This window comes from Pocillopora damicornis, chromosome 12 (assembly GCF_964200805.1).
Source record: "Pocillopora damicornis chromosome 12, jaPocDami1.2, whole genome shotgun sequence".
Lineage (NCBI taxonomy): Eukaryota > Metazoa > Cnidaria > Anthozoa > Scleractinia > Pocilloporidae > Pocillopora > Pocillopora damicornis.
The window spans coordinates 15,725,492-15,751,634 of NC_142681.1; the positions used below are offsets into that span (position 1 = coordinate 15,725,492).

At 37.7% G+C, this 26,143-nt stretch overlaps 1 protein-coding gene across 1 annotated transcript in view; it reads right to left on the minus strand.

Moving 5' to 3' along the window:
• LOC113683906 (protein strawberry notch homolog 1) overlaps positions 1-26,134 on the minus strand; it is a 27,639-nt gene extending 1,505 nt beyond the window's left edge. Inside the window, exons 1-37 of the mRNA XM_089189767.1 lie at positions 25,992-26,134; positions 24,635-25,371; positions 24,325-24,379; positions 23,004-23,100; positions 21,915-21,957; positions 20,987-21,153; positions 20,513-20,551; positions 20,341-20,386; positions 19,249-19,287; positions 17,628-17,676; positions 16,527-16,691; positions 15,973-16,108; positions 15,388-15,493; positions 14,991-15,030; positions 13,599-13,712; positions 13,344-13,445; positions 12,237-12,317; positions 11,561-11,658; positions 11,167-11,327; positions 10,469-10,525; positions 9,495-9,674; positions 8,698-8,883; positions 7,819-8,036; positions 6,743-6,874; positions 6,414-6,479; positions 6,034-6,103; positions 5,804-5,916; positions 5,312-5,383; positions 4,822-4,921; positions 4,222-4,296; positions 3,682-3,828; positions 3,434-3,528; positions 2,985-3,077; positions 2,074-2,217; positions 1,543-1,619; positions 927-1,120; positions 1-252 (exon numbers count right to left, since the gene is read on the minus strand). The exon at positions 1-252 is cut by the window's left edge and continues 1,505 nt beyond it. Coding sequence (XP_089045893.1) covers positions 167-252; positions 927-1,120; positions 1,543-1,619; positions 2,074-2,217; positions 2,985-3,077; positions 3,434-3,528; positions 3,682-3,828; positions 4,222-4,296; positions 4,822-4,921; positions 5,312-5,383; positions 5,804-5,916; positions 6,034-6,103; positions 6,414-6,479; positions 6,743-6,874; positions 7,819-8,036; positions 8,698-8,883; positions 9,495-9,674; positions 10,469-10,525; positions 11,167-11,327; positions 11,561-11,658; positions 12,237-12,317; positions 13,344-13,445; positions 13,599-13,712; positions 14,991-15,030; positions 15,388-15,493; positions 15,973-16,108; positions 16,527-16,691; positions 17,628-17,676; positions 19,249-19,287; positions 20,341-20,386; positions 20,513-20,551; positions 20,987-21,153; positions 21,915-21,957; positions 23,004-23,100; positions 24,325-24,379; positions 24,635-25,191 — 4,200 coding nt within the window. The 5' untranslated portion in view covers positions 25,192-25,371; positions 25,992-26,134 and the 3' untranslated portion in view covers positions 1-166. The remainder of the gene's footprint in view (positions 253-926; positions 1,121-1,542; positions 1,620-2,073; positions 2,218-2,984; positions 3,078-3,433; positions 3,529-3,681; positions 3,829-4,221; positions 4,297-4,821; positions 4,922-5,311; positions 5,384-5,803; positions 5,917-6,033; positions 6,104-6,413; positions 6,480-6,742; positions 6,875-7,818; positions 8,037-8,697; positions 8,884-9,494; positions 9,675-10,468; positions 10,526-11,166; positions 11,328-11,560; positions 11,659-12,236; positions 12,318-13,343; positions 13,446-13,598; positions 13,713-14,990; positions 15,031-15,387; positions 15,494-15,972; positions 16,109-16,526; positions 16,692-17,627; positions 17,677-19,248; positions 19,288-20,340; positions 20,387-20,512; positions 20,552-20,986; positions 21,154-21,914; positions 21,958-23,003; positions 23,101-24,324; positions 24,380-24,634; positions 25,372-25,991) is intronic.
• Positions 26,135-26,143: the final 9 nt, after the last annotated feature.

Sequence of the window (26,143 nt, forward strand, 5' to 3'; positions counted from 1 at the left end):
TTCGCCTGTTCCAAGCGTACAGTTGGTACACAACGCCGCAATGAAAACCGGTGCCAAATAGTACCCAGTCCCTCCTCTTTTTGCTGGCTTCATTTTGCGTCTCTCTATCGGTTCAAGCGCATCGTTGTTTTCTTGACTGAACGCCGGGAACAGGTCATGTTTTTCTTTACATGATTAAAATTGGTTCTTGCTGAGTATCGGGAGTAAGCGCTCTAGTTAATGCAGGAACACAGTTACTTGGAATAAGGCAACCTATGAGAGAAAAAAACAAGTTCAATCCCCAAACCTTATCGAACAAAATTTGCAAAAGTAGCTATCGCGTTAACCTTTTAACTTAACCCTTTAACTCCCAGATCAAATTTGTAACTCTCCTTACTGTCAACCATACAATTCTAATAATGTTAGCTCAGAGAATTTAGTATTGGTTTAACTGATTATCCCCAAATTGATATTTTTCTTTATTCTCATCACTTATCTAGTTGATATTGTATTGACATTGTAAGGAGAAATTCTGTCTTGGTCACTCATGGGAGTTAAAGGGTGAAAGAAGTGATTGTGACTGACAGGCAACTTCTTAAATTTTCGATACATAAGCTTTCTTGGGATTGATATCTAGGTTTTTCGGAACTCGGCAGGGACAGTAACAATATTTGTTCAATTCAGGGAAAGAACTCTGACGATAAATTCGGCATTAACATAACAGCATTCGAATTGAACAAAGGTTGTTTGAACGTTTTAATTAGTCAACGTGAAATCTGAAGCCGATTGCATTCTCCATCCTGCAGATCACCAGGGTTCAAAAAATTCAAGAGTCAAATTGGACAGCCGCGGGGTTGTCAATTCCACTCAAAACCAGAATTTCATCAACAGCTTTCTCGTCGGCTAAACCACTAAAAGAAAGTGAAATTATAGTCATTTAGACTTACCAACTATTCGAGATCCATCGCTCTTTCTGCAACGAACAATCTGTATTTTGGAGTTTGCACCAGACTGACCAGCTAAGACACTTTCCACTTTACTCCAAACGCTTAGCACCGAGCCGCTCAGGATGTGGAACGTACGCTGTCGCCTGCCCACCTCACAGCTCAAACCAAGAGTCATTCGTTTACAGTTACCCTTCCTGCAAAAAAAAAAAAAATTAACAGTTATAATAATTTCTCTTCTGAGAGGAATCTACCTGAGGTGTTTAGTCAAGTACACAGCCACTCGATTTAATATTTTCATTACCAGCGTTCTCCACGATGAAATTTCCCTTTATAATGTCAATACATTATGGGATGGCTATTGTAACGTACAGTTCTGGTGACGTCTTGGCCAAATAAAGCAATAAGCATGTGTTATAAAGGGCCTATCGCATTCAAAAAGCGTGTTAATTTATACTTCGAAGGTTGTAAAATGTATCTGGATCAATCATTTTGCTTCCTCTAATCATAACTATTCAGCCTCAGTTTGCAGCACTAGAGCCACCCTAGTTTAGCTCGCGCTTGGTCATTTAGAACATTGGCCCTTGGCAAGGATTCTTATAAGACTTTGTACACTCACCAGTAAGCGTGGTTGCACTGACTGAGGGCTGATTCGTACTGATCTACCCAACTACTCTGAGCCTCATGGTCTAATACCTTAAAAAACAAAAACGGAAGGTTATTTACTTGTGGATGAATTATCATCGATAGTTTCAGGAAGAAATCACTTCTGATGTGGATCGCAAGGTTTCAACTGCATGCTGCCGTTCTTCCCTTCTACTGCATGAAGACTGGTAGAAGGCAGTCAAACGTCGCGATTCACATTGAAAGTGACTTTGTCGTGAGGCAAACAATAAATACCTTTTAATAAGCGAGTTTGAGGTCCGTACTGAAAGTTACGGACCGAGTTTTTCCACCGAAACGCGCAGGCCATAAATCCGCGCGGAAAAAACGAGGTTCCGTAACTCATAGTAGGGGGACCGAGGACACGTGGTCAGAAAAGCTTGAACAAATCACGGCTTATTCACTCGCATTTTCCCGCGCTTCACACCGCTAGCTGATGCTGATGACGTAACAAGATTTGGACAGAAGAGAACACGTGACTGGTTACCTTTTTGTACTTTTTCTTGACGTCTTCCAGTGTGTCCTGTTTTGTTTGCAGGCCAGTATTAGGTCTGTACACATTGATCACATCCTTCTTTTTGCTTCGAGACTGACACATGACCAAGATAGCAGTTTTCTTGTGATTCCGCACCTGGTTAAAAATAATTATATATATTTTGCAAAGTTAGTTACCTTAGGTTACTTTCACTTTTATATTCCACCATGGTGTGTTTGTAATGGCCTTAATGGTGCACTTAGGTTTGAGCCAAGGACCACTTAAGTTTATTAAAACTTCGAATAAATATATTTTTTTCTACTGAGTGTCCAAAGAAATGCATCGGTTTTAATTCACAACGCTCTGTGATTGGTCTAAAAAACTCACGCCACCCTTACAGCCAATGATACAAAATTAAACCAGTGGTGCCTTAGTCACTTGCCTTTTCCCGCGCTTCAGGCAGTTTGCTTGTTTTTACTCTAACTGCTCTTCTGATTGTCCACCGGAATAAATTCCAGCTTTGTTTTTACGAGGCTCAACTGAATTACGCTCTATTACAATAATTTTCCTTTTCCAGTTTGACGAGGTTGCCGTTCCCTGTATCGAAATGGCATCCGTCTGGGCAAATATCAGCTGCATTCTCAACTCAAAGTTTCTTGCACAGTTCTTTTCGCTGTTCATGCCCATGTAAATAGCTACAGCAGCATTTAGAGCAATTTTCAATTGAATTTCGAAACTATTACGAGATTACATTGGTTTTGCTTTATTTCGCCCACTCATTGATCCAAAGACTCGCGCAACTCTCTCGGTCAATCAGATGCAAAACTGAAGCCAATTAGGACTTGGTTTCACGACACTCAATACAAAAGCTCTTTACTGTTAAAGTTAAAACTTCTTCGTTGACACGTTACCGACGAACTCACCTGGTTGGAAAGGTAATAACCATCCTCTGGGTGCGACTGAGACCGCCGTAATTCAAATGATTCTTCCCACGACATTCCCCGCTCTACGCTTATCTAAATAAGCAAAGGGGAAGAAAAGTTATTGACTCATAACTTGTGCTAAAGAAAGCTTGTCTAGAGGAGCTCATTCCGGATTCTGTAACATGAAGCGACTAGACGTAAACACTGCAGTCAAACGTTTGCGCATGTGCGAACGTTGGAATGACCAGGTGGCGTGCTTTTAGGTTGACAAAAAAAATCTCACACGAGTTACAAACAACCACACAAGCCAGTCAGTTGCGATGTTTAAGCAACCTTTTTTTGGAAAGCTGAAAACAGAACCTTACATCAATAGGATACCCATACTGGACCGTCGCATCTTTCCAATTCGTGTTTAAAATAAAAGATAATTGAAGAGAGAGGCAGCTTACTGTGTGTAATTCTGTGGTAGCTGTGCCCATAGTTGAATTACCAGCAAATGTTTGAACACTCAAGTTAGTCACAGCTTCACCATGAGCACCAAGGTCTGAAAAAAACACGACCAAAATTATCAAAACTGCATTTCATGTTGCTGTGAGTACATTCAACAATGGATCACAGATGACATCAAAGTGTAGCAAGAAGAAAAAAAAGTTGATACTTTATGACAGCTTTAAAAAATTCCAACGGTTTTGATTACCAAGAATTCCTTCATCCCACCGTCCACTTCTCTTGGCTTGTTGTACCACAACAGACAGTGTTTTCATGAAGTATGCGAACAGGTGGTTTTGAAGTTCAACTTCTACACCAAGGATTCGATTTAAAAACCGTGAGATGTTCGTGAAGTCTGATGAAAAAAAAAAAACGGAAATGAAGACAAAAACAAATTAATCAAGTAACCCTTAAACTCGTGAAAGTGACTGCCATATAATTTTTCCTTAAAAAAAATATCACCTCTGAATCAAACATCAGAGTCATCCAAAGAAGGACATGAATGCGAACTCAAGAAGCCCTTGATAGTTAGCCAAATTCTCCTCCTTTTCCTTGTGAAAACAACTGAATGGAGAATTTGCATGTTGATGTTACCGTGTAAAGGTTTAATGGAGAGAGGTACAGAAATGGTTAAGTGCCCTAAACCATAACATTACTGACCAGACCAAGGCTCGTACCCAGACTTCTTGATCCGTAACTCTTTCTGTGCCTAATGTTTTCGAACAAAGCCTGAGAAAGAAAGTTTCACCTTTATCCAAAATGGTCACGTTATTCTTGTCATCTTTGACCACGAGGCCCACACCGATCAGAGCTGTACGTACATCTGTTGTAAAAAGAACCAAAGTAAACGTAGATGTTAAAATTTGTCATGATCGAGAAACAAGAAAAACACTTGCATCATCCTTGAAGATTATTAAAAACCCAGGCAGTTCCGAGCTTCAGTGACCTCGTTAGCACAGGGACAAATACTACAATCCCTGGCAAAAGAGCCTTAAATTGAAAAAACAAAACAAACAAACAAACATACAAACAAACAAAAACAAATCAAACAAAAAAACTCGCGCAGATAAAGGATACTTAATGTTCTGTGGTCCCATTTCCCCCATACCCCCACTCAACTTAAATTGTTGACTTTGACCTCCCTGAGTGATCAGCTTCGCTGTTAACAATTCCTTAGGGGGAGGGGGTGGGGAATGAAGATCTTCATTAAATATAACGGTGTTTTGTCATAATTATAACGAAGTAAAAGGTAAGTAGCTTTGTGAGTTTTCGAAGGTGTTCCAAGGACTTGAAAAAAGGATGAAAGGATTTTCGAAACACAACTGAATATCGGTACATATAAGCATACCTTGAAAAAACTCTCCTTTGTAGTCTTGTGGTGGTGGAATCGTTGGCGTACTCTGACCAGTGACAGCTTTTAAAACAGCTTCCAAAGCAGCCCTGCCATACTAGATATAAATACAAAAAGCTTACGTCATCTAATACTTAACAAGCCCATTTGTGACGCATTAGCGCCTCTTTTAATTGAGGGCCGTAAAACCAGAACCAAAGCTATAACAATAGCTAATCAAAGGAAAGGTAGATATCATAAGGGCCAGTAAGACAAGAGTAAAGACCTGCAAACTGCCTGAAGCGCGGGAAAATGAGAGTGATGGAGGCGCGATTGGATTAAGTCCAGCATGTGATTTGTTGAGAAGATGGCGTGAGATTTCCGGACCAATCACAATCCGTGGGGAAGTAAGACCAAAACAATAGAAAAAAAAATCGTGAGGGATTGATGAGCGGCTGCTGAAAAAGGCACGTACAGCGAGGCATTAACAGAAAACATTAAAATTTACCTTGTTGTCAATATTGTATCTGCTTAAATCTTGTGATTCTGTAGCTCGTCGATCTCCGTGAGTAAGAGCTCCCTGAAACGCAATTTTTTTGCATGATATCAACCCTTTCATTCCCAAGAACTAGATCTAAATTCTCTGCACGATCTGCCACACATTTCTTAGAAATTCTTGCACTGAAAACTTCATATTCAATCAAACAATTGTGCCTTATTGATGTTTTTCTTTCCTCTCATCACTTATCTGCTTGTCAAGGTAGTTACATGTATATTGTAAGAAATACTAGGGGAGAAACAGTTAAGTTAGCGCTCCCACCACCACAAAAAAAGGGAAAACGACTCTTAGGGCACTCATGCTAGCAAAAACATGGCCTCACGTTAAAAATTAAATAAAAATTAAAGAAAAGAAGGTCTACAGCAGAGCTGAACTGGTAGTACTTAATCATGGCTATGAATATCATTCTGAAAGCTGTCGAATTCACGTTGTACAGCTTACCAAACTCTCTAGCCTCTTGGCCACAATGGAAGCAAAACGTCTTTCTCCAGCCAGTTCAGATATTAAAAACAGGTACTCTGGGGCGCTCACTTGATTGGACCGATGAGATCGACCTGCAGATCATTATCAATATTATTATTATTATAAAATTATTGATGACAACAATAATTTCATTCAGATCGAGTATTATTTCAGTTTCCGCCTTAAACAATAGTTGAACGATCCCTTACCAAACTGCTGAATTGCTTTGTCTGCACTCCACGGTAGTTCAAGAGTGATGTGAACGCGTCTTCGTTGATTCTGAAACATGGAAAGTCAATCAAAATCAATTTTTTCCGGCTAACATGCATTTATACTATCTTTTCCCTCAATCAGCAACTCGTTCTGTCAAGCGGAAATAATTGAACTGACACAAATGACTTTTTTCCCCTCTCGTCAATCGCCAGAAGGAAAGTTGACAATAAGCCATTAAGCAGAAAGAAGAATTCAAAATTGCAAATATTTCCAGACGAAAGTTTTAAATGCGAGTAATACACGTATCAACAGAGTGTACATAATGGTCCCTATTACACTGTTCAAATGTCAACTTATGGACGGATATTTTAAATACCTTGGCTCTCCTGTCTGCCTGTAGAGAAATGCCTGAGCTGGCAGCTTCTGAGATAATTGCGATGCTCTAAAAAATATAGAAAACTTTAAGATATAACATACTTGTGTAACCAGCAATTTACTAATTTACTAACTGTTGGAAGTAGTCCGGGATTGCACTGGTTTCCCTTCACTACGCTTTATGATCAGGCTAATTAATGTACAGAACTAAAAATCACGACCTCGTTCCTCGCCTCTTTCCTTCCCGCGCTTCAAGTCAAATTAAGTTTCTCAAAAGTTGATGGGAAACATTTTCATCACCGACGTATATCACTAACTGAAACATCATACCTTCTGCCCATCCATGAATCTGTTTTTCTCAACAACGTTAATAATCTCCAAAGGCACATCTTGTTTGCTTCTTGATTGGTAGCTTACGGTCCCATCTTCATTACTCACAACACGACCTTTTCTTCCCGTCATCTAAACACAATAAAACTGAGTCACACATCTCATTTACGTATAACTGATAATTAAAGTGTATTTTGAGATAGTATTTAGTTGTTGTGAAAGATTCAAAATGTGATAAGAAAAAAAAGAGAGACACAAGCCGCAGCCGAGATAACTAAAGAAATTTTTACTACTTCTGTGACCGACTCACCTGAAATTTAATATATTTGTTTTAGAAAATAAAGAAGCAAAAAAAAAAAATGTTTATGATGACGTCAGCTATGCGTCTATCCTCCAACAGATAATGGGTAGGGACCAATCAAAATGCGCGCATAATTCATAATTCATAGAAACCTTACAGCTTCTCCTACACTAAATTGTAAAGGAAACATGGGTGCATATGGCGCATGCAAACAAATAAGCCAGTAAAACTCCTGGGCCCAGTTGTTCGTAGGCTGATTAGTGCTAACCAAGGGTTAAATTGTGATCTCGATTTCTTTATCCCTTTGTTCAAAAGCCTTTCTTGGATAATTTTCTCTCTTCTTCGAAGGACATTCAATCATCAAATTGTAGATGAAAGGAATTGTATTGGATTGTCTTTCAAAGCTTTCACATCTGAAATCAGATTTCCCACTAACCCTGAGTTATCTTAACCCAGCTTTGAACAATGAAAAACCCGACCCTGGACTTAATTTACAATCTAAAGAGTTAACCCTTTACACCCTAACACCAGTATGCATCTTCTCCATACTGTTTCCTATACATTTCCAAGGGTGCTGACAAGGAGAACTTGTTGATCAATCAAGGGAATATTTAGTTGGTGATCATTTCCTCTACTCTCACGACCTTACTGTGTGATGCAGGGGTTATACTGTTGGGAGAAATTAGATGCTGGTCACTCTCATGGGTTAGAGGGTTCATGAAAGGCCCCAAGCAAACAGGACACGTGGTCAGATGAGGCAACTCAATCTACTCACCTCTGCAACATTGTCTGGCCCACCCAGCTCATCTATAAGTTCATCTAAAGTGTTTGGAGGGAGACATTTGGACAGGACATCAAGCTTCTCAAGTAACTCCCTTTTCATTGCTCTGCACATATCTGCAGCAGAGTTTGCCAGTGGTCCTGGGCTATTTGCTGCAGTTAAACTAGAAAAAGCTGGCGCACTCGCGGAATGATGTAAAGTCTTCAGTCCACCTGCAGATGAAGGCAAGTGTGTTATTACAAATTATAAAATAATTCAAATAGTACGCGCGCTCTGATTGGCCATAAAACCATTTTACATGAGCGTATGTAAGGAAGTTTACATAGCCTGATGTAAACACGCGGGAGGTTGGGAGAACACGAAATAAGCGTAGGAAACCACGACGCGAAGCGGAGTGGTTTCCAGCTTATCTCGTGTTCTCCCAACCTCCCGCGTGTTTACATCAGGCTATGTAAACACGGAAACCATTTTACATTACTTCATTTATCAACACATTCCTTAGGTTAGTTATAGTTTGAGGTCTGAGAAGACAAGAGCAAAAAAAGAAAACCTGATTATCACATATGGATTTCGCATATGGCCTTGCTCATTATAAAGTTCTCTGTGGCCCAGTGGAAGAGCAACATCCAAATGATTGAGGCTCGAATCCTAATAGGGACTCAAGGCAGGTTGCTCGTTTTCATTTTGAGTTCTCGTTGGCTTACTCCTCGCGATATTTTGCGTCCTATGATTGGTTGTTATGATTACTTTGATATTGGCATTACGCCACTCGATTGAAAAGCATTCTATTTTCCTTTCTTTTCCAATTTGCCATTGCGATGACCACTTTACAACATTTAGTTGAACTGCACTCAAACAATAAAAGCTAATTACCAGCTGGGTTCCACGAATGCTGGCTCTCCAGCCCATTAGGCTGTTTTGTTCTCTGTCCAGGTGTGCTCCATGGGAGACCACCCACTTTGAGCCCGGCAGCAGCCAGAGCATTGTAACTTGAGTCAGGACTACCTGTCTGTGATTTGTTTTTTGAAGACTTCCGAGACTTTCGATGCAGCCATGGGTCTACACATGAAAATAAGAAGCAAGTTTATCTCATAGCACTGATAGCTTCACTATACAAACACACGCTTCTTACAGCCACAGCAAGGCTTTTGACCTTCCATCATCTCTCTTTAACCCCTCACACCTTAACATCAGTATCTAAATTCTCCATACTCTTCTCGATACGTTTCCTTAGTGCTAATTAGGAGAATTTGTTTAACAATCAAAGCTTCTTAGGTTGCCGATCATTTCCTTTATTCTCATTATCGTAATAAATGATTCAGCAGTATTACTGTAAAGAGAAATTGGATGCTGGTCACTCTCTGGGTTTTAAGATTATGTTTTTTTTACAGGCCTCTGTTCACAGCTAATTCAAAGGTAAATGTTCATTGTGTACCGATGTGAACCAGGAAAACTGAAACAAGCATAGCTTGTAAAAAACAGCAATTGAGGTGTGAAATAAGAATTAAAACATCTCTCATTACCAATACCAATACAGTTTTGTTTCTCTCGATCACAGTTGCCAGCTGCAATCCTTTTCGGAACTCCCCCCAATACAGACCATCTCAGGATATGTTTGGCCGTTTCCCTTAGGCTCAGACCATTGACTCTATTATAACAAAACACTGTACCTTCATCATCTGATCCTGACACACCAAACGGGTTAGAATCATCCTCCTCTTCTGCTGCTGAGCTGTTGCAAGACTCTGCTGCACCATCATTCCTGCCGTTGTTTTTATGAACGTTGAACAATTCATTCTCACCATTGCTCTTCTGACTTTCGTCTGATTCACTATCAGAGCCACTACTCACTTAAGAGAAAAAAACAGCAAAAAAAAAAAAATTAATCAAATTTACTTAAACGCGTGACATAACTGGGCAGAAGAGGTTTGTTAAGAGAATGCACAAGTATCTACAACATTACAAAAGTAGAAAGTAGCACATGATATAACTATGTGTATACCGTATTTCCTTGATTTAGCGCCCACGCTCTAATAAGCGCTCTCCCCCGAATAAGCGCCCCCCCCCCTCACTTTCTTAAACAGTGGGGATACGAGGAAAACCTCTTTCTATTGCCACTGTATTTATTAATTTTTAAGCTAGTGGAATCAGCAACAAAATAAATGCAACAAAGTGCCCTCCATCCAATATGGGTTCCCTCTTCTTAGCTGAAATTTTAGATAAGCGTCCAGGCGCTTATTTGAGGAAATGCGGTATATACAAAACAAAAAAAAAAGTGCATGAATCATTTAAGTAAAAAGATGAAAAACAGGTGTTAGAGAGGGATAAGCTAAAGCAGAGCAGAGGTTTTCAGCAACACTGATCACATTCCCTGGCCAAGCTTAAGTTTCTAGGCTATGCTTTTTATACCAAAACTTCTTAGCCTAGGTGTGTCACGCCATCAAGGGTAGATGGACTGCTCAAAAGTCTGTGTGCAATACAACAGAGAGATCCCTAACTACAGCTTAAGTTGAGGGCAGCTGGTTGAATTAACTTCTTTAACACAGAGCCTTTAAGCACAGTGTTTAAAACTCAAATTGCACTGCCTGACAAAATGGCACATGTGAGATCAAACAAAAAAAAAAAACATGTTATTTAAACTTACAGTTCCAAATCCTCTCAAGAGCAGTTTTCATTTTCTTCGGTTTTGCTGGCTTGGAAACTACAAATTTGAGTGAAAGAAACACATCACTAATCACCAACTTTAAAGCAGATTCTTAATCATTAATGATATCCAAATTTGAGCTCTGGCAGAAATAACTGTGTTATTCTATGGGGCAAAACAGTGACAGAATTTCTCTCCTAAATACCAACCAGGCAAGTGACAATACATAAAGAAAAAATAATGTCAATAAGGGGATTACTAGTTGATCTACTACCAAATTCTGTGAACTAACATCATCAGAATTGTATAGCAGACAGTAAGGAGAATTACTAGGGAGATCTTGGGAGTGAAAGGGTTAACTCCAGTAGTGTCCCTTATAACCTAGGAGTGACAATGGCAACCTATAAATTGTCAGTAAAACCTGGGGGGGGGGGGGGGGGGCTAAAACTGTTTATCACCCCATCCAGGTGGATAAAAAGACTTCTGCTCATTTCATGCTATAAACACAGGGATAGCTTCTGGCATTTAAGGCAGTCTCACATGCTCAAATTTCACAGTAAATAAACCTTACCAGCAGATTAAACTATGTTGTATGCAGGATTCTACAATTCATCACATCATTATGCAACATAATCCCCTACATTTGCAATGAACAGAAAATCCAATCTGAAACAAAGAATTAATTATGAGTAACTAACCTTTCTGTTTCCTCTTTCGTGGGGTAAGTTGACCAGATGCTGGGGATGAAGACTGGTCATACAATTTGTCATTGGCATCATTGTCAATACCAAACAGATCAGCAAATTTTTTTCGGTCTGCTGCTGGGAAATGCTTTTCAATCAAGGCTTGTAACACACCTCTAAAAGACACAAATCATTTGAAAGATAAATTTGAGATAATTTCTAATTTACAAAGAATATACAACAGCCAAAATTATAAATAAAAAAAAAATCGAAAATAGGCTCAGTTGGCAATTGAAGTTCAGACTTCGAACTCAATCATTAGGAAGTATGTTCATATATGCAAATACATTTTCAATGAAAAATTTAACAAAATTTTGTTATTTACAATCAAAGGAATCATGAAACTTACTTAGCAGTAGAAACAAAGTCATTTAGTTCCCCTCCAGACTCTTCAAGTTGCTCCAGTGTTCTAGCTTCCCCTGTTGACTGCAAACCTACAATGACACACTGCAAAAAGGGGAAAAAGTACACATGCTCTTAGACAGTTACATAGAACAGGGTTTGTACAACTTTTCAAAAAAAAAATTTCAAGGACTTTCCCCAGAATTTTCCTGGACTCAGACTGGTTTTTCCAGGATTCCAAATTTCCCCTAAAACCCTTTCATTCCCAAGATTTCAAGATCAATTCTCCTAACAGTCAACAAAATATTTCTTACAACATAAATTCTGAAAACTTCATTGCTAAATTCAAGCAGATTTTCAGAACTTTCCAGGACTTTCCAGACCTGGAAAATGTCAAATAAAATTCCAGGACTTTCCAGATTTTCCAGGACTCATATGAACCCTAACAGAACCCTTGTGAATGTTAGGAAGTTTTCAAATATTTAAAATCACATGATGGGATACACAAACTTCACAAGAAGTTTATTATATATTTGATTATAAAGTAAAGAAGGAAGAGAACACAACACAGAGTATTTTTTGTGACATAGGTGTAATAGAACAAAATAAACATTAACATGTGTGGTAATAGGGAAGGTTTGGAATTGTTACAGCAATACAAATTCAATTTATTGGAAACTTGCCTTTCCAGAATTGAGGGCGTCTCTGGAAATGCTAACAACATTCCGTACTTTGGATGCAATGCACAGGTATTTAAAAAATCTCTACAATTTAAGATAAGAAAACAGGGGACTTAGTGATATTCATTTTACATGATTACAATCAAAGAGGAACTAGCTGGTTCCCAAAGATAAACAAGTAAAATCAACAGTAACATGAAGACATTTTGAATTCTGCTGCTTGACTTTTGGTCAGATTTCCATGACAATTTTTTTGTACTTATTCAAACTCCTAAAAGGAAAGAAGCAAGGCATGATTAAACAGACTTGCTCCACCAGAAAAAAGTATACAATATCCCATCAGGAGCTTGAACCTAACCCCCTCTTTTCAAAGACCACTGCAACAGCCATTACACCAGCAGATCTTCCACCCAATTTTCAATATCCTTACTTTTCCCACATGAGTGAAGTAAACTTGGACAATGTGATTGATCCTTTAACTTCAAGATGTGATTCATGCGTAACTTCCCTCTCCAACATCCATACATTATTTGGCGAGCAGGTAATGAGAATACTCAAACTCATAAGGTGGGAGTTCTTTTCTTGATCAAACATAGAATTCTTGTAACAATTTTAGTGGAAATGTGTAGCAGTTAAAGTGGAGAATTATCAATTAGATCTTGGGAGTTAAAGGGTTAAAGACATACACAAGTGAAAATGAAACTGGTTGCACTGCAAAGAAACAGAAAAAGTCTTCACATTCAGGCAGGTGTTCTTTAAAATATTGATGATATTTTTAATCAATCTTAGAAATACAGTTTTCAATCTGTCACTGACACAAACTAACAGTGCATGCTTTACAATCTCAGTGACCTACTTTTAAATTGTATATCCCATACAAGTGAACAGGTTAAGTGAACAATTTCAGTACTTAACCTTTGAACCCCCAAGAGTGATCAACATTGAACTTCTCCTTACAATATCCCCAGGTCGTGAGAATAAAGGATATGATCACCAGCTTAAAAGAGCTGTTAACTGATAAAGAGATTCTCCCATCAGTACCACAGGAAATGTACAGAGAACCGTATGGAGAAAATGCATACTGAAGTCTGCATATAAAGGGTTAATTACCTGATGAGCAGACCAAAACTGACCCCATATGGTCTTCTTCACTCTACTGTCAGCTTCCATGAGATCTGCAGCTTTTTCAAACTTCTCTCTTGCTTCCCTCCACTATGAAAACCACAATTTATAATCAATAAAACAAGTTGTTTTTGTAATGCTAGGTATTTTATCAAATATTAAAATGCAAAAGTTTCCAAAAAATTTAAATAACACAGGTAGTGAACAGTTGCCTGTGTTATTTGAATGCAAAATATAACTTACAAGTTTGACTGATGCATCATACATCTCAATGAAGTCTTTGGCAAGTGGTAATTCTTTTATGTCAAAGGTTACTCCAGCAAAGCTAAGTTGACGTGTCATGTACATGCCGCGAAGCTGTGAACAAAAAAAATGAAGCAAAAAAAAAACAATTAATTGACTGCCACCGAACCACCTATAAATGCTTTATTTCCTGGTTTCATAAAATTAATCAGTAAGCCTGCAGCTTTCAGCAAGCATACAGTACTCTGATAAAGGAATCATATGTGTTTGTACATTTATACAGTGGTGCACATAGGTAAGTGCGGTGTCTGATGTAAGAAGTGACGCTGTCATGCTTGTCAGTCTTGCATTCATGTAACATGTGTGTTGCTTGGGATTGTTGTTGAACACTGCTAAGTTTACTTATATTGTCGGTAAATAAATATTTGTTGAGTTTTCTTCCCGTCTCACTCATATTTTGGACACAGAATGATGTCACATGCTACAGTTAGGTACCCCCCATACATTGTTGTCATGGGAAGACTGACAAACTGAAATTTATTTTCCATAATAATTATAATTCAAGGTACAAATAAGGATGCAAAACAGGTATTATATCAATTAATTAATTGCAAATCTTAGATCCCAGCACAGCATGGCTGTAAAAGAATGATTAACTGACCCATTCACCTCTCAAGACCTAAATACCAATTCCCCCTGAGCTGTGTAGGACTTCCTTGAATGTCAGGTAGTGCTTTATTAAGATAGCACTTATGTTCTAGTCTTTACTAAGCAAAGCATTCATATCGTAAGGAAAGGCTACCTGTTATCATCTCTAGGAGATAGGGTTGACATAGAAGATGATTTGAAGATCAAAGTTAAAGCCTCTAACTCCCATGAGTGACCAATAGAGAATTATTTCTCCTCACAATATTAACCCTTTAACTTTCAAGTTCCTCATTAGTATATTCTCCTTACTGACTTCCATACAGTTCTTGTGATGTTAGTCTGGAGAATTTGGTATTGGATCAACTTATAATCCCCAAACTGATATTTTTCTTTATTCTCATCACTTGTCTGCTTGATATTGCATAGATATTGTAAGGAGAAATTCTGTCTTGGTCACTTGTGGGAGTGAAAGGGTTAACAATATCAAACTGACAGGAGATGGGAAAAAAAATATATCAAGTAAGGGATGTTTAGTGAATTCAAAATCAAATTCTCCAAACTTACATCATAAAAATTGTGTAGCAGACAGTAATTAGAGTTACTGATTAGTAAAAGGGTAACGGCTTCTGAGAAACTCTAAAAATTGCTATGAAGAGGTTCATTCTCTCTGAGGTTAATTTTCATTTAATTGAAAATGTGTTATCACAATGACAAGTCAGATTTACATAAAACTCCTCAAGTCACCTTCATTTCCATAGCTACAATTTCCATTGCACCAACTCCTCTGAAGAAAAAAAATGCAGTAATTACAACATGATACAGACCAAAATCAATTGCAAATTACTTCCTTTACCAATACTACCACTCACACTAAATTTATTGGGACTTAATCATGTACAATTAGGCTAAAAATCTGCATGTCCTTCTTGATTTCTTTCAACTTTGTGCATATGGTCAATTTGTTGAAAGAAAAATTGTTGTTCAAAGTGATAACATTTGAAGACAGTCATGCCTAGTAAATCATTGTTGAAGTCAATCAAATGGACAGCCATTTTTTAATATGTGGCTAGCAAAGGTGAGTACGTCTCCATATTTTGACTTTTTTATAATTTAACCCCATCACAGCATAAAATGTACTCACCTTCGTTCCACAGCTTGAATGAAGTCATTAAATTCTCTGAAAGGTGTTCCCGGTCCCCATATTCCGAGCCGAGACATGTATGCCATGTTCTTGGGTTCAGAGGCACCTGAATACATAAACAAGTATATTCAGAAACAAAGTACTGCAATTAACCCCTTAACTTCCAGAACTGGTTGACACATAACTTGTCCCTACAATATTCATTCATTATTCAACAAACTGGTAATTAGAAAAGTCAAACTTATCAGCTACAAGTTGTTATCTTGATCGAACACCAAATTCTCATTACTAATTTACAAGGGAATATGTAGCAGCTTAGAGGGAGAATTTTAAATCAAATCTTGAGAGGTAAAGGGCTAAACCTTGAATCATATCCACAATACTGCTTGCTTATAATATTTTAAGGCTTTTTACATGAGTTTTGGTATACACATGGCAAAAGGGGCAGGCACCATATTTGATGACTCAAGTTCTACCTCAAAAACAGTCTCAAGACTATCCTGAGGACATGGAAAACTCTTTTTGAAAGTTGCAAGACCCTTCATTATGGCTGACCATCATCACAAACTGTGCATATCAACATACCTGTTGCACTACAGTAGATAACCCTGGCCTTAGGAAGTTTGCTCTGCAGTCCCAAGACAGCTAATCCAGTTTTGGTTGGCTTTGAGGAGCCAGTTGGTACCAAGTTTTTGGCCTTGTGGCACTCATCTAACACGATCTGCCACAAGACTTAAGGAATCTAGCAGTTTGTGAGATGTAACACCCTTTGTTTCAAACTCTTTAAAAGTAAGAAAACTGGAATACTGTACTGGGAGAGTATTATTCTGAGGCCTTGATGACAGCAATTATTGCTGTACCCTCTCAATATAGAAAATTCTGAAGGCTACAATACTCCCAGTAAAAGCATCCCTGTTTACCAAGCATTATATAACAGGACTGATATAAAACATTACAAATAATAAAGTTGATTGCATTCAGACTTTGCACTGATGAAGGGCAGGATCTCAAACATATGGAAACACATTTTGTTCTCGAAAAATGAACACCTTTCTTCTAGTAACTTATTGCCTCACAGCTCATAGGATTCACTCTTTCATCATTTCACAATGAAAAAAATGGCTTGTTGTAAAGGATACCACCCCATCAAAGTCTGAGCCACACCACTGCAGTAGCTGGCCCATCCTTGTATTGTACTTGCCAGAACCTTGACTCTCTCCAATCAGAGACGAGTATGTAGAGAATATCACTCCCTTTTTAAAACTGCTATTCCTTTTGGATGAAATTTTGGCATCATATTTGAACTGCAATAATGGGAAATAACGTAAAAATTAAAGATGACCAAGATGCATTCATATCACATTCAGAGCACATTCAGAGCACATTCAGAGCACATTCAGAGCACATTCAGAGCACATTCAGAGCACATTCAGAGCACATTCAGAGCACATTCAGAGCACATTCTCTATATCAATATACTATAATGTGCTTTAAAACACTTTAAAGGGAACTTTGGACTGACTACATTGAGCAGTGTACAATTTTATAAAGAAAATTTTCAGGTGCTCCCAATTTTGGAATTTTTGGAAACAAGGCCAGACCACAATAATGTCCCCTAACTGGCACAGAGAAGATGTAGGAGACCGAACCTAAAGTTTATGATCTTTATCTGAGTAAACTAGGGTATCTAACCATTTGCAGATGTCATAGCAAAGGCAGCACATTCTCCTCAGTTATTTTAACCCTTAAAACCCTAAGACTGACTAGTATCTAATTTCTCCCTACAATATACCCCTGAATCACACATTAGGGTCATGAGAATGAAGGAAATGATTACTAACAAAAGAAGCTTTTGATCAGTAAATAAAATCTCCTTGTCAGCACCTTAGGATATGTATAAAGAACAGTATGGAGAATCTACAGAATGGCATTAGAGTGTAAAGGGTTAAGACCCTGAGTAATGGTCTAGTATGGAACTCTAACCCTTGACCTCTTGCACAGCAGTCCGGTGCTCTACAACCTCAGCTAACCAGGTGGTAGCAGATCTCACAACAGTCACTTCAATTTGGGAAACAATATAAGGACATTGAGTAATTGGAGCAATGGTTAACAGGTTTGAACTAATGACCAGCTGGTCACCAAAGACACGAAGAATTGAGTGTAGGTAACCAGTATTTCCAGACTCGTTAACAGCACTTGACTGACTTAGTGTCATAAAAGTACACAAGTTGTGACATTACCTTGTTAAGAGGATGTACATTGATGTGACATCCAAGGTCTTTCAGATCCCTGCAAGGGAAGTTAAAGCCAAATTAACGCAAGTCTTCAAAGGGATAATAATACCTGATGAAATAACTAATTTACGAGGAAATGCTTTGCAACTACCGTAATTTCCGATCGTTTACCCGCGGGTAATCTGTTGATTTTGCATTAAACACGCGCCGCTGCGGGTAATAGGGAGGTGCGGGTTATGTGACAATTTTAAAATCCAGTGGTAGTTGAATTGAAAAAAAAAAATATCACCAACATGCGTTTCCACCTCTCAAGTAAATTTTATTGTGTTAATAGTGCCGCAAAGCGGCCAGAAAACATGATGCCGACTCGAGTTTATTTCACGCATAATTAGTTGCGCGACGAACAAATTATTATCGGCACACGTGAAAACAAAACCTTGATGGTGACAAAAATTATCCATAGATATCCGGCGCATCAGTAACAAATTTCCATTTAACACTAGCTTGAGCTAAAGAGAATTTTCCCGTTTTAAGGGACTTGTTAGGCCCAATAGAACTGGAGATATCGATTTTTTCAGAAATCGCCAACAGTACTTTATAATTCAACTTTTAATACTCACCCAGCTTTTTTTCAACAAATCAACATGGCGCTGAACGATCGCTCGCACAAAATGTGGCCACAAATTCGCATTCTGTCAAGTATGAAACGTTGAGATTTGGGCATGGGCCGCTAGTGTTTTTACTGTATAATCTTATCACTAAAGTATAATATTGACACAGAATTGTGCACGCGTCTGAATTTCTTTGACCTTTAAACTCGAAAAAGACGCTTTGAAGTTTTCGAAAGTTGGATCAGACAACTTTTAAAAGACTGAAATGTATCACCTTAATGTCACGTTTTCGCCACCAAAAAGTTGAATAACAACGTGCGGGTTATCCACCAGTGCAGGTAATCTGGTGACTTTTTTTTTCGCCATATGCAATAATCGGCCGGTGCGGGTAATCGGCAGTGCGGGTAAACGACCGGAAATTACGGTACATGTAAGAATTAACAATCAGACCTATGAGTTGAAAGGTTAATAAACCACTGGCTTTCTGTCCATAACTATTCATAAAATATCAATAAAAAACCATCAACTTAATATATAACTTGGTAAGAAATCATTTTAGAAAAGGAATCTTAAACTTGATCTTATATCTATTGGGGCTTTAAATCTAGAACTAAAATGAATATGTCAAGACAGCGTACTTTTGAAAATAGACACCATGCAAGATGTCTTTCCTTCAAAATTTTTGCAGTTTCTCCAGTATATATAAATTATTATGGAGCAATTTTAATTTTTATCATATAGTCTTGTCAGTCACATATTATATGTTTGGTCTGTGTAAACTAATTGGTCATGGCTAAACTGACCAATCAGTTTATACAACCTTGCTAATAATACTCTACTGATGATCACTTCTGCTTAGGTTGTTAAAACGTCAGTCACCACCACTGACGCAGTTCCCTCAGGACTTCCTTGACCCAGACAATCAGACTACATGATTTAATGTTACCACTGTGTTCAAACCATGGACTGAATTGTAATTTTACCAATTATAACAACCATTTCAACTGGAATCTTACCTTACAGCATCGTATCTCAAATCATTTGATACACTTAACCTGTTGAGAAGAGACAGATTGGAGACCTTTACACACCAATTTTTTTTTAACCAAAATCACTTCAAAACCTAGCATTCATATGCATGAAAATACTGACAAAATTTATACCACACATATTTATTTTAAAGTACCTAAGGTGCTGGTAAATTGATGGACCTTAAGAATGGGAACCTATTTGAGGTGGGTGCTTATTCAGAGAGAGGGCTTTTTAAATTTTCAACATTTTTGGCAAGCAGTAAGTGGATTTTGAAAAAAGGAACAATAACTTATGAAAAAATGTTGTGGCGTACTATTAACTGAAAATTTAGAGCTGGTAGGCCAGGAAAGAAATATTGATCAATGAAGAAATGTAAAATGGTTTCTGTGTTTACATAGCCTGATGTAAACATGCGTGAAGTTGGGAGAACACGAGATAAGCGTAGGAAACTATGACGCGAAGCGGAGTGGTTTCCAGCTTATCGAGTGTTCTCCCAACCTCCCACATGTTTACATCAGGCTATGTAAACACGGAAACCATTTTATATTTCTTTTATAAAATAACTAATGAAAGTGGAATGAAAACCGTGTTTACATACACTCATGTAAAATAGTTTTATGGCCAATCCGAGCACGCGTACTATTTGAATTATTTTATAATAATGCTCTTGCACGCTTTAGTGAGAACTTCTTGGAGGTTGGATCATTTCTACCGGTGCTCAGTTTCCCTCAGTTATAAGAACAACTCACTAATTAATTGCTCTGTTACATTTAAGCAATTATTACAACTAAAATATTTTATACTTGGAAGTTATTTTTTTAAACAACTAGAAGTTGTCATGAAATGCAGTCCCTTTTTACTTAATCTCAGGTGGATTTGTATTTATTATTGGTGAATTTGACAAAATGAACCTAATATATATTGTAACATTACACTCAACAACTGCACAAGTCCCAGACAAAATTATACAAATGTAAAGCATTTTGGATGGACAACAGGCTCTCTGAGTATTTTCTAAATAATTTCAATACAATAAAACACTATTGTAAGAGACAATTAATATTCATTGTGCATACCAAATGGCCCTCTTCCTTCCGAGCAAATAGTTTTCATAAATGACTCCTATAATTCAACAAAGCATATTAGCAAAAATTCTTGATAGTCAGCAAACTTAAAGTTATATAGTTAGAACTGATAAAGTTAAAGTTTTACCAGCTCTCTTAAACAAAAGGTCAACAAAAGAGGTACCTGCTACTGTTCTTCCCTTTCCAACACCTGCACCATCACCTGAAAAGTTAATTTACTTAATAAAATTACAATGTAAGAGTTAGAATACTGAAGAGATTTCCTTGGAGAATTCACCAATTTAACAACCTGTATCTGGTGATCATGCACATGTAGCAAGCTGTAACATATTGACAAATACATTTGAATGGTCTAGTAAAGAGTGAAAGAATTGTTTTTTTCAATGCTATAATTATAATGCTTTACCATTTTATTTAACAAAATTTATCTCTGGAGGTCACAGTATAAGCTGCAAGAAGTCACAAGAATATTCAAAAGTGATTTTATCTGAGGACTCTTTTTTTCTGATGACCCATTTTCATCTTTTGTTTACACTATGCTAAGTTTTCAAGAACATGGAACTGTCTTGTGAGTTCAAGAGTCATTTGCTATTCAGTGAGTGTTTTAATCAAAAGCACTGAAAAACAAATTGATTACCTATTAGAAAGCCAGCTCTTGTCCCATCTGCCAACAATGTCTCATGTTGCTGGCAAGCATACACAACAGCCTCCAGTTGTAGTGCAGATAAGTAACAGTTGTCAATTACTTCTTTGGGGAACATCAAACGATACCAAATATCGGGAGGCGTCACACTTGACAATGAACTGCGGTGCACAAGGAAATCATTAATTAACTGGCAGAACATATGGGTAGAGAATGTAATAGATTTATCATCTCAACTTAGTTGGTGGGTGAATGGAATTGTGCTTTGTGTAACAAGAGTGGTGTGTTGTTCCACAACAAGCCCCTCTGGAGGGGTTCCAGGAACATGCTCCCCTGAAAAAAAAAATTTGAAATTTGAAACTCTCTGAGTTGTGACTTCCAGTATTCTGGGACACATTTGAGTAACTTTTTTTAAGCCAAACATTGATGTCGAAATCATTGCTGTCTTTGATCATAATTCACAAAGATGCAGGTACAAAATGCTCTGACTCCTTCCTTCTAATGACAACCCTGGGTAGAAAACATTAAATTGTGTGTTTCAAGGAAATGAAAATTTCATTTGACCAATGATCATGAAAATTAATACAGCATGTAACCAACATGATCAACTTTGACCCATTGCTGGTTGAGGGGAACTGGGGAGGGTAGATTTACTATAATGCGTCTTTGCATATTTGCCACTGTTACTTAGAACTGGAGAAAACCATGAACACCATCATATTAACAAAATGTGTTCCAAGGAAAAAGCCAGTCAGCCCTTAGACAAATAAATCTTAAGTTCGCTTGTGTATAACAAGCTTATTGCGCATAGCTTTTACTCAACTGAATTTTTAATATTAAACAAAAATTTTCATGGTTTTCATTGTCTGCCTATTACACGGCTGCTGATGTATATCTACATAAAGCAGCATAGATCAATCACCTTGTTTCCACTACTGGATCAGGGTGGCGACGTCCTAGGCGCACTGAAACAGAAAGCAGTACTTGGTAAGTTTAATCCTTTAATTCCCATGAGTGACCAAGACAGAATTTCTCCCTTATTATATGCATACAGTATCAAGCAGACAAGTGATGAGAATAGAGAAAATATCAATTAGAGGTTCATTAGCTGATCCAATACCAAATTCTCCAAACTAACATTATAAAAACTGTTTAGCAGACAGTAAGGAGAATAACTCATGTGATCTTGGGATTAGGGTTAATTTGATAATATAAAGAATTGATTCATTTCTAAAGTCAGTGAAATAGTAGTTAGTTGGTGGACAGGAATCCCAATTTATGATCTTATTAGTAATCATCCTTACAGTCTGCTATACAATTCTTATAACGTTAGTTTGGAGTATTTGGTATTGGATCAATAACAATCCCCTAATTTATATTTTTCTTTATTCTCATCACTAGTCTGCTTCAGTTAGCATTAATAGTGTAAGGAGAAATTCTGTCTTGGTCACTCACTTGATGCTACATCTCTCAACCCATGGGTATAGAAGAACATCAGTTAACCCTTTAATTCCCAAGATCTAATTGTTAATTCTCCCCTCTAGCTGCTGCAGATTTTTTTTAAAATAAGTTTCAAGAATTTGGTGTCAGATAAAGATAGCAACTTCCATCTGATAAGTTTGAGTATTCTCATTACCTGTTCGCTGAATAGTGTACAATATCATAGGGAGAAGTCGCATGTTAATCACTTTTGGGGTTAAAGGGTTAACTGTTTTGAAAACCTGATTAACCTCCTAACTTCCAAGAACTGAATCTATATTCTCCCTTCTCGTTACTACATAATTCCATGAAAATTAGGTACGAGAATTTGGTATTAGATCAAAATAACATATTGTTTTGAATAAGCTTGTGTATTCTCATCAGCTGTTTGCTGGATTATATATGCGTATTACAGGTAGAAGTTACATGTTAATCACTTTTGGGAGTTGAATGCTTAAAATTCATATAAATCATCAGAAGAGAAATTTAGAATTGTTCTTTCCTGAATTAGCCTTGAAGTTAAATTACTCACATTTACTAGGAACATATTCCGCATAAGTATCTGTTTGTCCTAGTTCTTCTTCTTCATCCTCTTCATCTTCATTTTCGTCACTAACAGTATCATTGTCCTGAAAAACGTTAGTATCATATTTAATGAAGATGATTAAAATTGATTCCCCCAATGTACCATTTCAGATTATCTTGTCTCAGTTAAAGGAGTTTATTCAAAACTCCCAGATCCTGAGAGCTCCAAACTAGCTCAAACAAACTCCATTCCTACCAACAGCATAGCTCCACTTTCTGCATATAAACATTCACACAACCCACAATTCCTCCATTTGCATTGATAAAGGGCTATTGCTTGACACATCATGCTTGTAACTCTTTACAGTGGCCAATTTACGTTATCAACTCAGTTGATAGTACAAAATTACTTTAGAATTCTTTGCAACAGTTTCTGGAGTTGAGTTGTGAAGGCATACTACTAAGTTTAATACTTTACTCTCTAAAATCACTGTTCTCTAAACATTTCTTGTGGTTCTAACAGAGAGAATTGGTTTTACAATTAAGAGCTTCTTTAGTTTGTGATCATTTCCCTTATTCTCATGACCTAATTGTGTGATTCAGGGGAGATATTGTGAGGAGATAATATATGTTAGTCATTCTTAGGGGTAAAAGGGTTGTAACATGTTTGCATGTTTTTCTGTAAGGTCCTTGTTGTTGTCATACTTTTGTTTGTTGATCTTGTTACTGCTGTTTTCAGTTAAATGTCCTTGTACAGTACAGGAGAGTTCAGTCTTTGATTCTCATTATGCACCCAAGTAAAGTGTTTGTTCTTGCTACTTATCAGCTGTAACAGGGCAGTCTGATACAGGGTTGAAAGTTGGTTGTCACAAGACTGTTTAACTTTTTCACTCTCACCGGTAATCAACAAGCAATTTCTCCTATAAATAACTATTCACAGTCAAGCCAAAAGGCATCAAGAAGGAAGAGAAGTATTAAGTAGAGCATCTTGTTTGATTGATCATAAATTCCCAGAGCTAAATTTATACGAAAGTTATATAGTAAATAGTAAGGAGAGCTGAGTTCCTGAGAGTGAAAGGCTTGCCACAAAGCTGTAATGACGCAACTTGAACTTGAATTGTTACGTTGTAGAAACATAGAGGTGTAATGTACCATCTTGTATCAACTTGGCTGTACCAGGCTTGTTAAAACAATTATTTCGTAACTCTGTTATATAAACTGCTCAAAGTGCACAAACTATTCTGCTGAGTTAAGCACTGTTGGTGATCAGAAAAGTCGTAAGTCAAATAGGCAATGATATATAAATACAACAGAAAAAAAAGGCTTACCTCTCCCACATGATTCAAACTAACATCATGGTTTGACCACAGTCGTGAAACATCTCTAGAAAATAAAAATAATCCTGTTCATCTCTGATACTTTCTCGAGAGAAGCCACACAAATGAAACCGGAAATGTTAACAGTCAAGCGACGAGCGACGACGTAACGATGAACAAGTCGTAGATGAAACTAATAATACAAACTGCAAATCGTTTGAGGAAAGCTAACTGACTTGCTCATTGGGATAATCACGGACAAGAAAATGACTTGGTTTATCGGCAACTTAGACAATATTGAAATAAAAACATGTAGACTCACTTCTTGGTGAGTTCCTTCTTCGCAGCGTCGGAAATATTGCTCACAGAGTTACTGCTCACAGAGTTATTGCTTCCACTGTTTAACAAATCTAGTAAAATCGGAGATGTCGAACTCTGCAACCTTGGAACATTTGAGTTAATGGAAGGTTTAGAAACAGACTGCGGAGTTTGACATCTGGGCGGAAGTTGTCGAGGAGTTGGAAAAACTGTTCCACTTGAAGCCACGTTTGGAAAAGTTGGCTGTGGTCCCAAGAAAGTTTGTTGGACTTGAGAAACTTGAACATTTCTTTGGGTATTTACATTATTGGAAGTTACCCTGCTGTTATTTGAACTTGTTAATGTCGGGTAAGGCGCCTCTGGAATAAAATCTCCGTTTAAATTGAAATTATCGAGGAAATCGAAATCGTCTGGTCTGACATCCCCAAAATCAAACAGGCTCTGGGGCAGAAAACTACCCGGTGGATTTCCAAGCAAATCATCTAGATTAAGACCACTCTGCCCCAAGGCTTCTGACAGGAGATCTGTTCCAAAGAGGTCTTGGTCATTCTCTCCACTCATTTTATGCACAAGTCAGCGAAAAACGCTGGAGAGAAACGGAAACTCTCTTCAGCAATCACTATTCCACCATTTTCCGGCATGAATTCACATCAACACATGCGCATTCAGAAGTAATGGTACCCAGAGCTCCTCGACCACCCTCTTGACTCTTCAAAATAGCTGAAGATAGCTTGTTTCCTGCTATTTTCACGGAAGAAAAACAGAAATTTTGTTAAACAATAGGACGATATTTTCATTCCGAACAAAGAGTTCAGTTAATTATACACCTCTGGTTGAGGTGATCCACCTTTCTGAACTAATCGAGGAAAGTTCGAGACCTTTCTCCTCTCATTTAGTCTAACAACGCTAAGTTAAGAAGATAAATTTTTGACCGCGCGATTCGTGGAAATTATTGATTAGCACCCCTAGCATACTTCGTCAACTGTTCCTCTCTCTCCTTCCCGGGACGGGATGATCAAATACTCCACTCGTTAATTGCGCCTAGCACAGGCCAAGGAAAATGAGGGGAAAGAAATAAACTCCTGGTTTAAGCCGAGGTATATGTTAATTAATACCACTAGAGATACTTCTAGATATGGTACAGAAATATTTTTTCTGAGACGTCTACAAGAAAACGCTGAAATGGCGTAAAGCCAGGATATAAGTTCTGTCAAAGAAAAATATGAAAAATAACAAGGGCATACGGTTGAACCCCGTCAACTCGAACCCTCGGTAACTAGAATTTCCCGCTAACTCGAATTCCCCGCTAACTGCAAGCAAAACTGAATTCCCTCGGATTGGCCCCATATATTTACTGTTACCTTAACCCCTTTCACTCGAAACTCCGATAACTCGAAACCCCGCTAACTCGATGCGATTTTTACTTCCCTCTAGGTACTTTTCTGTCTAACTTTACCCTCGATAACTCGAAGTCGATTTTCACTTTTACGAACTAATGAGCCATGACATTTTG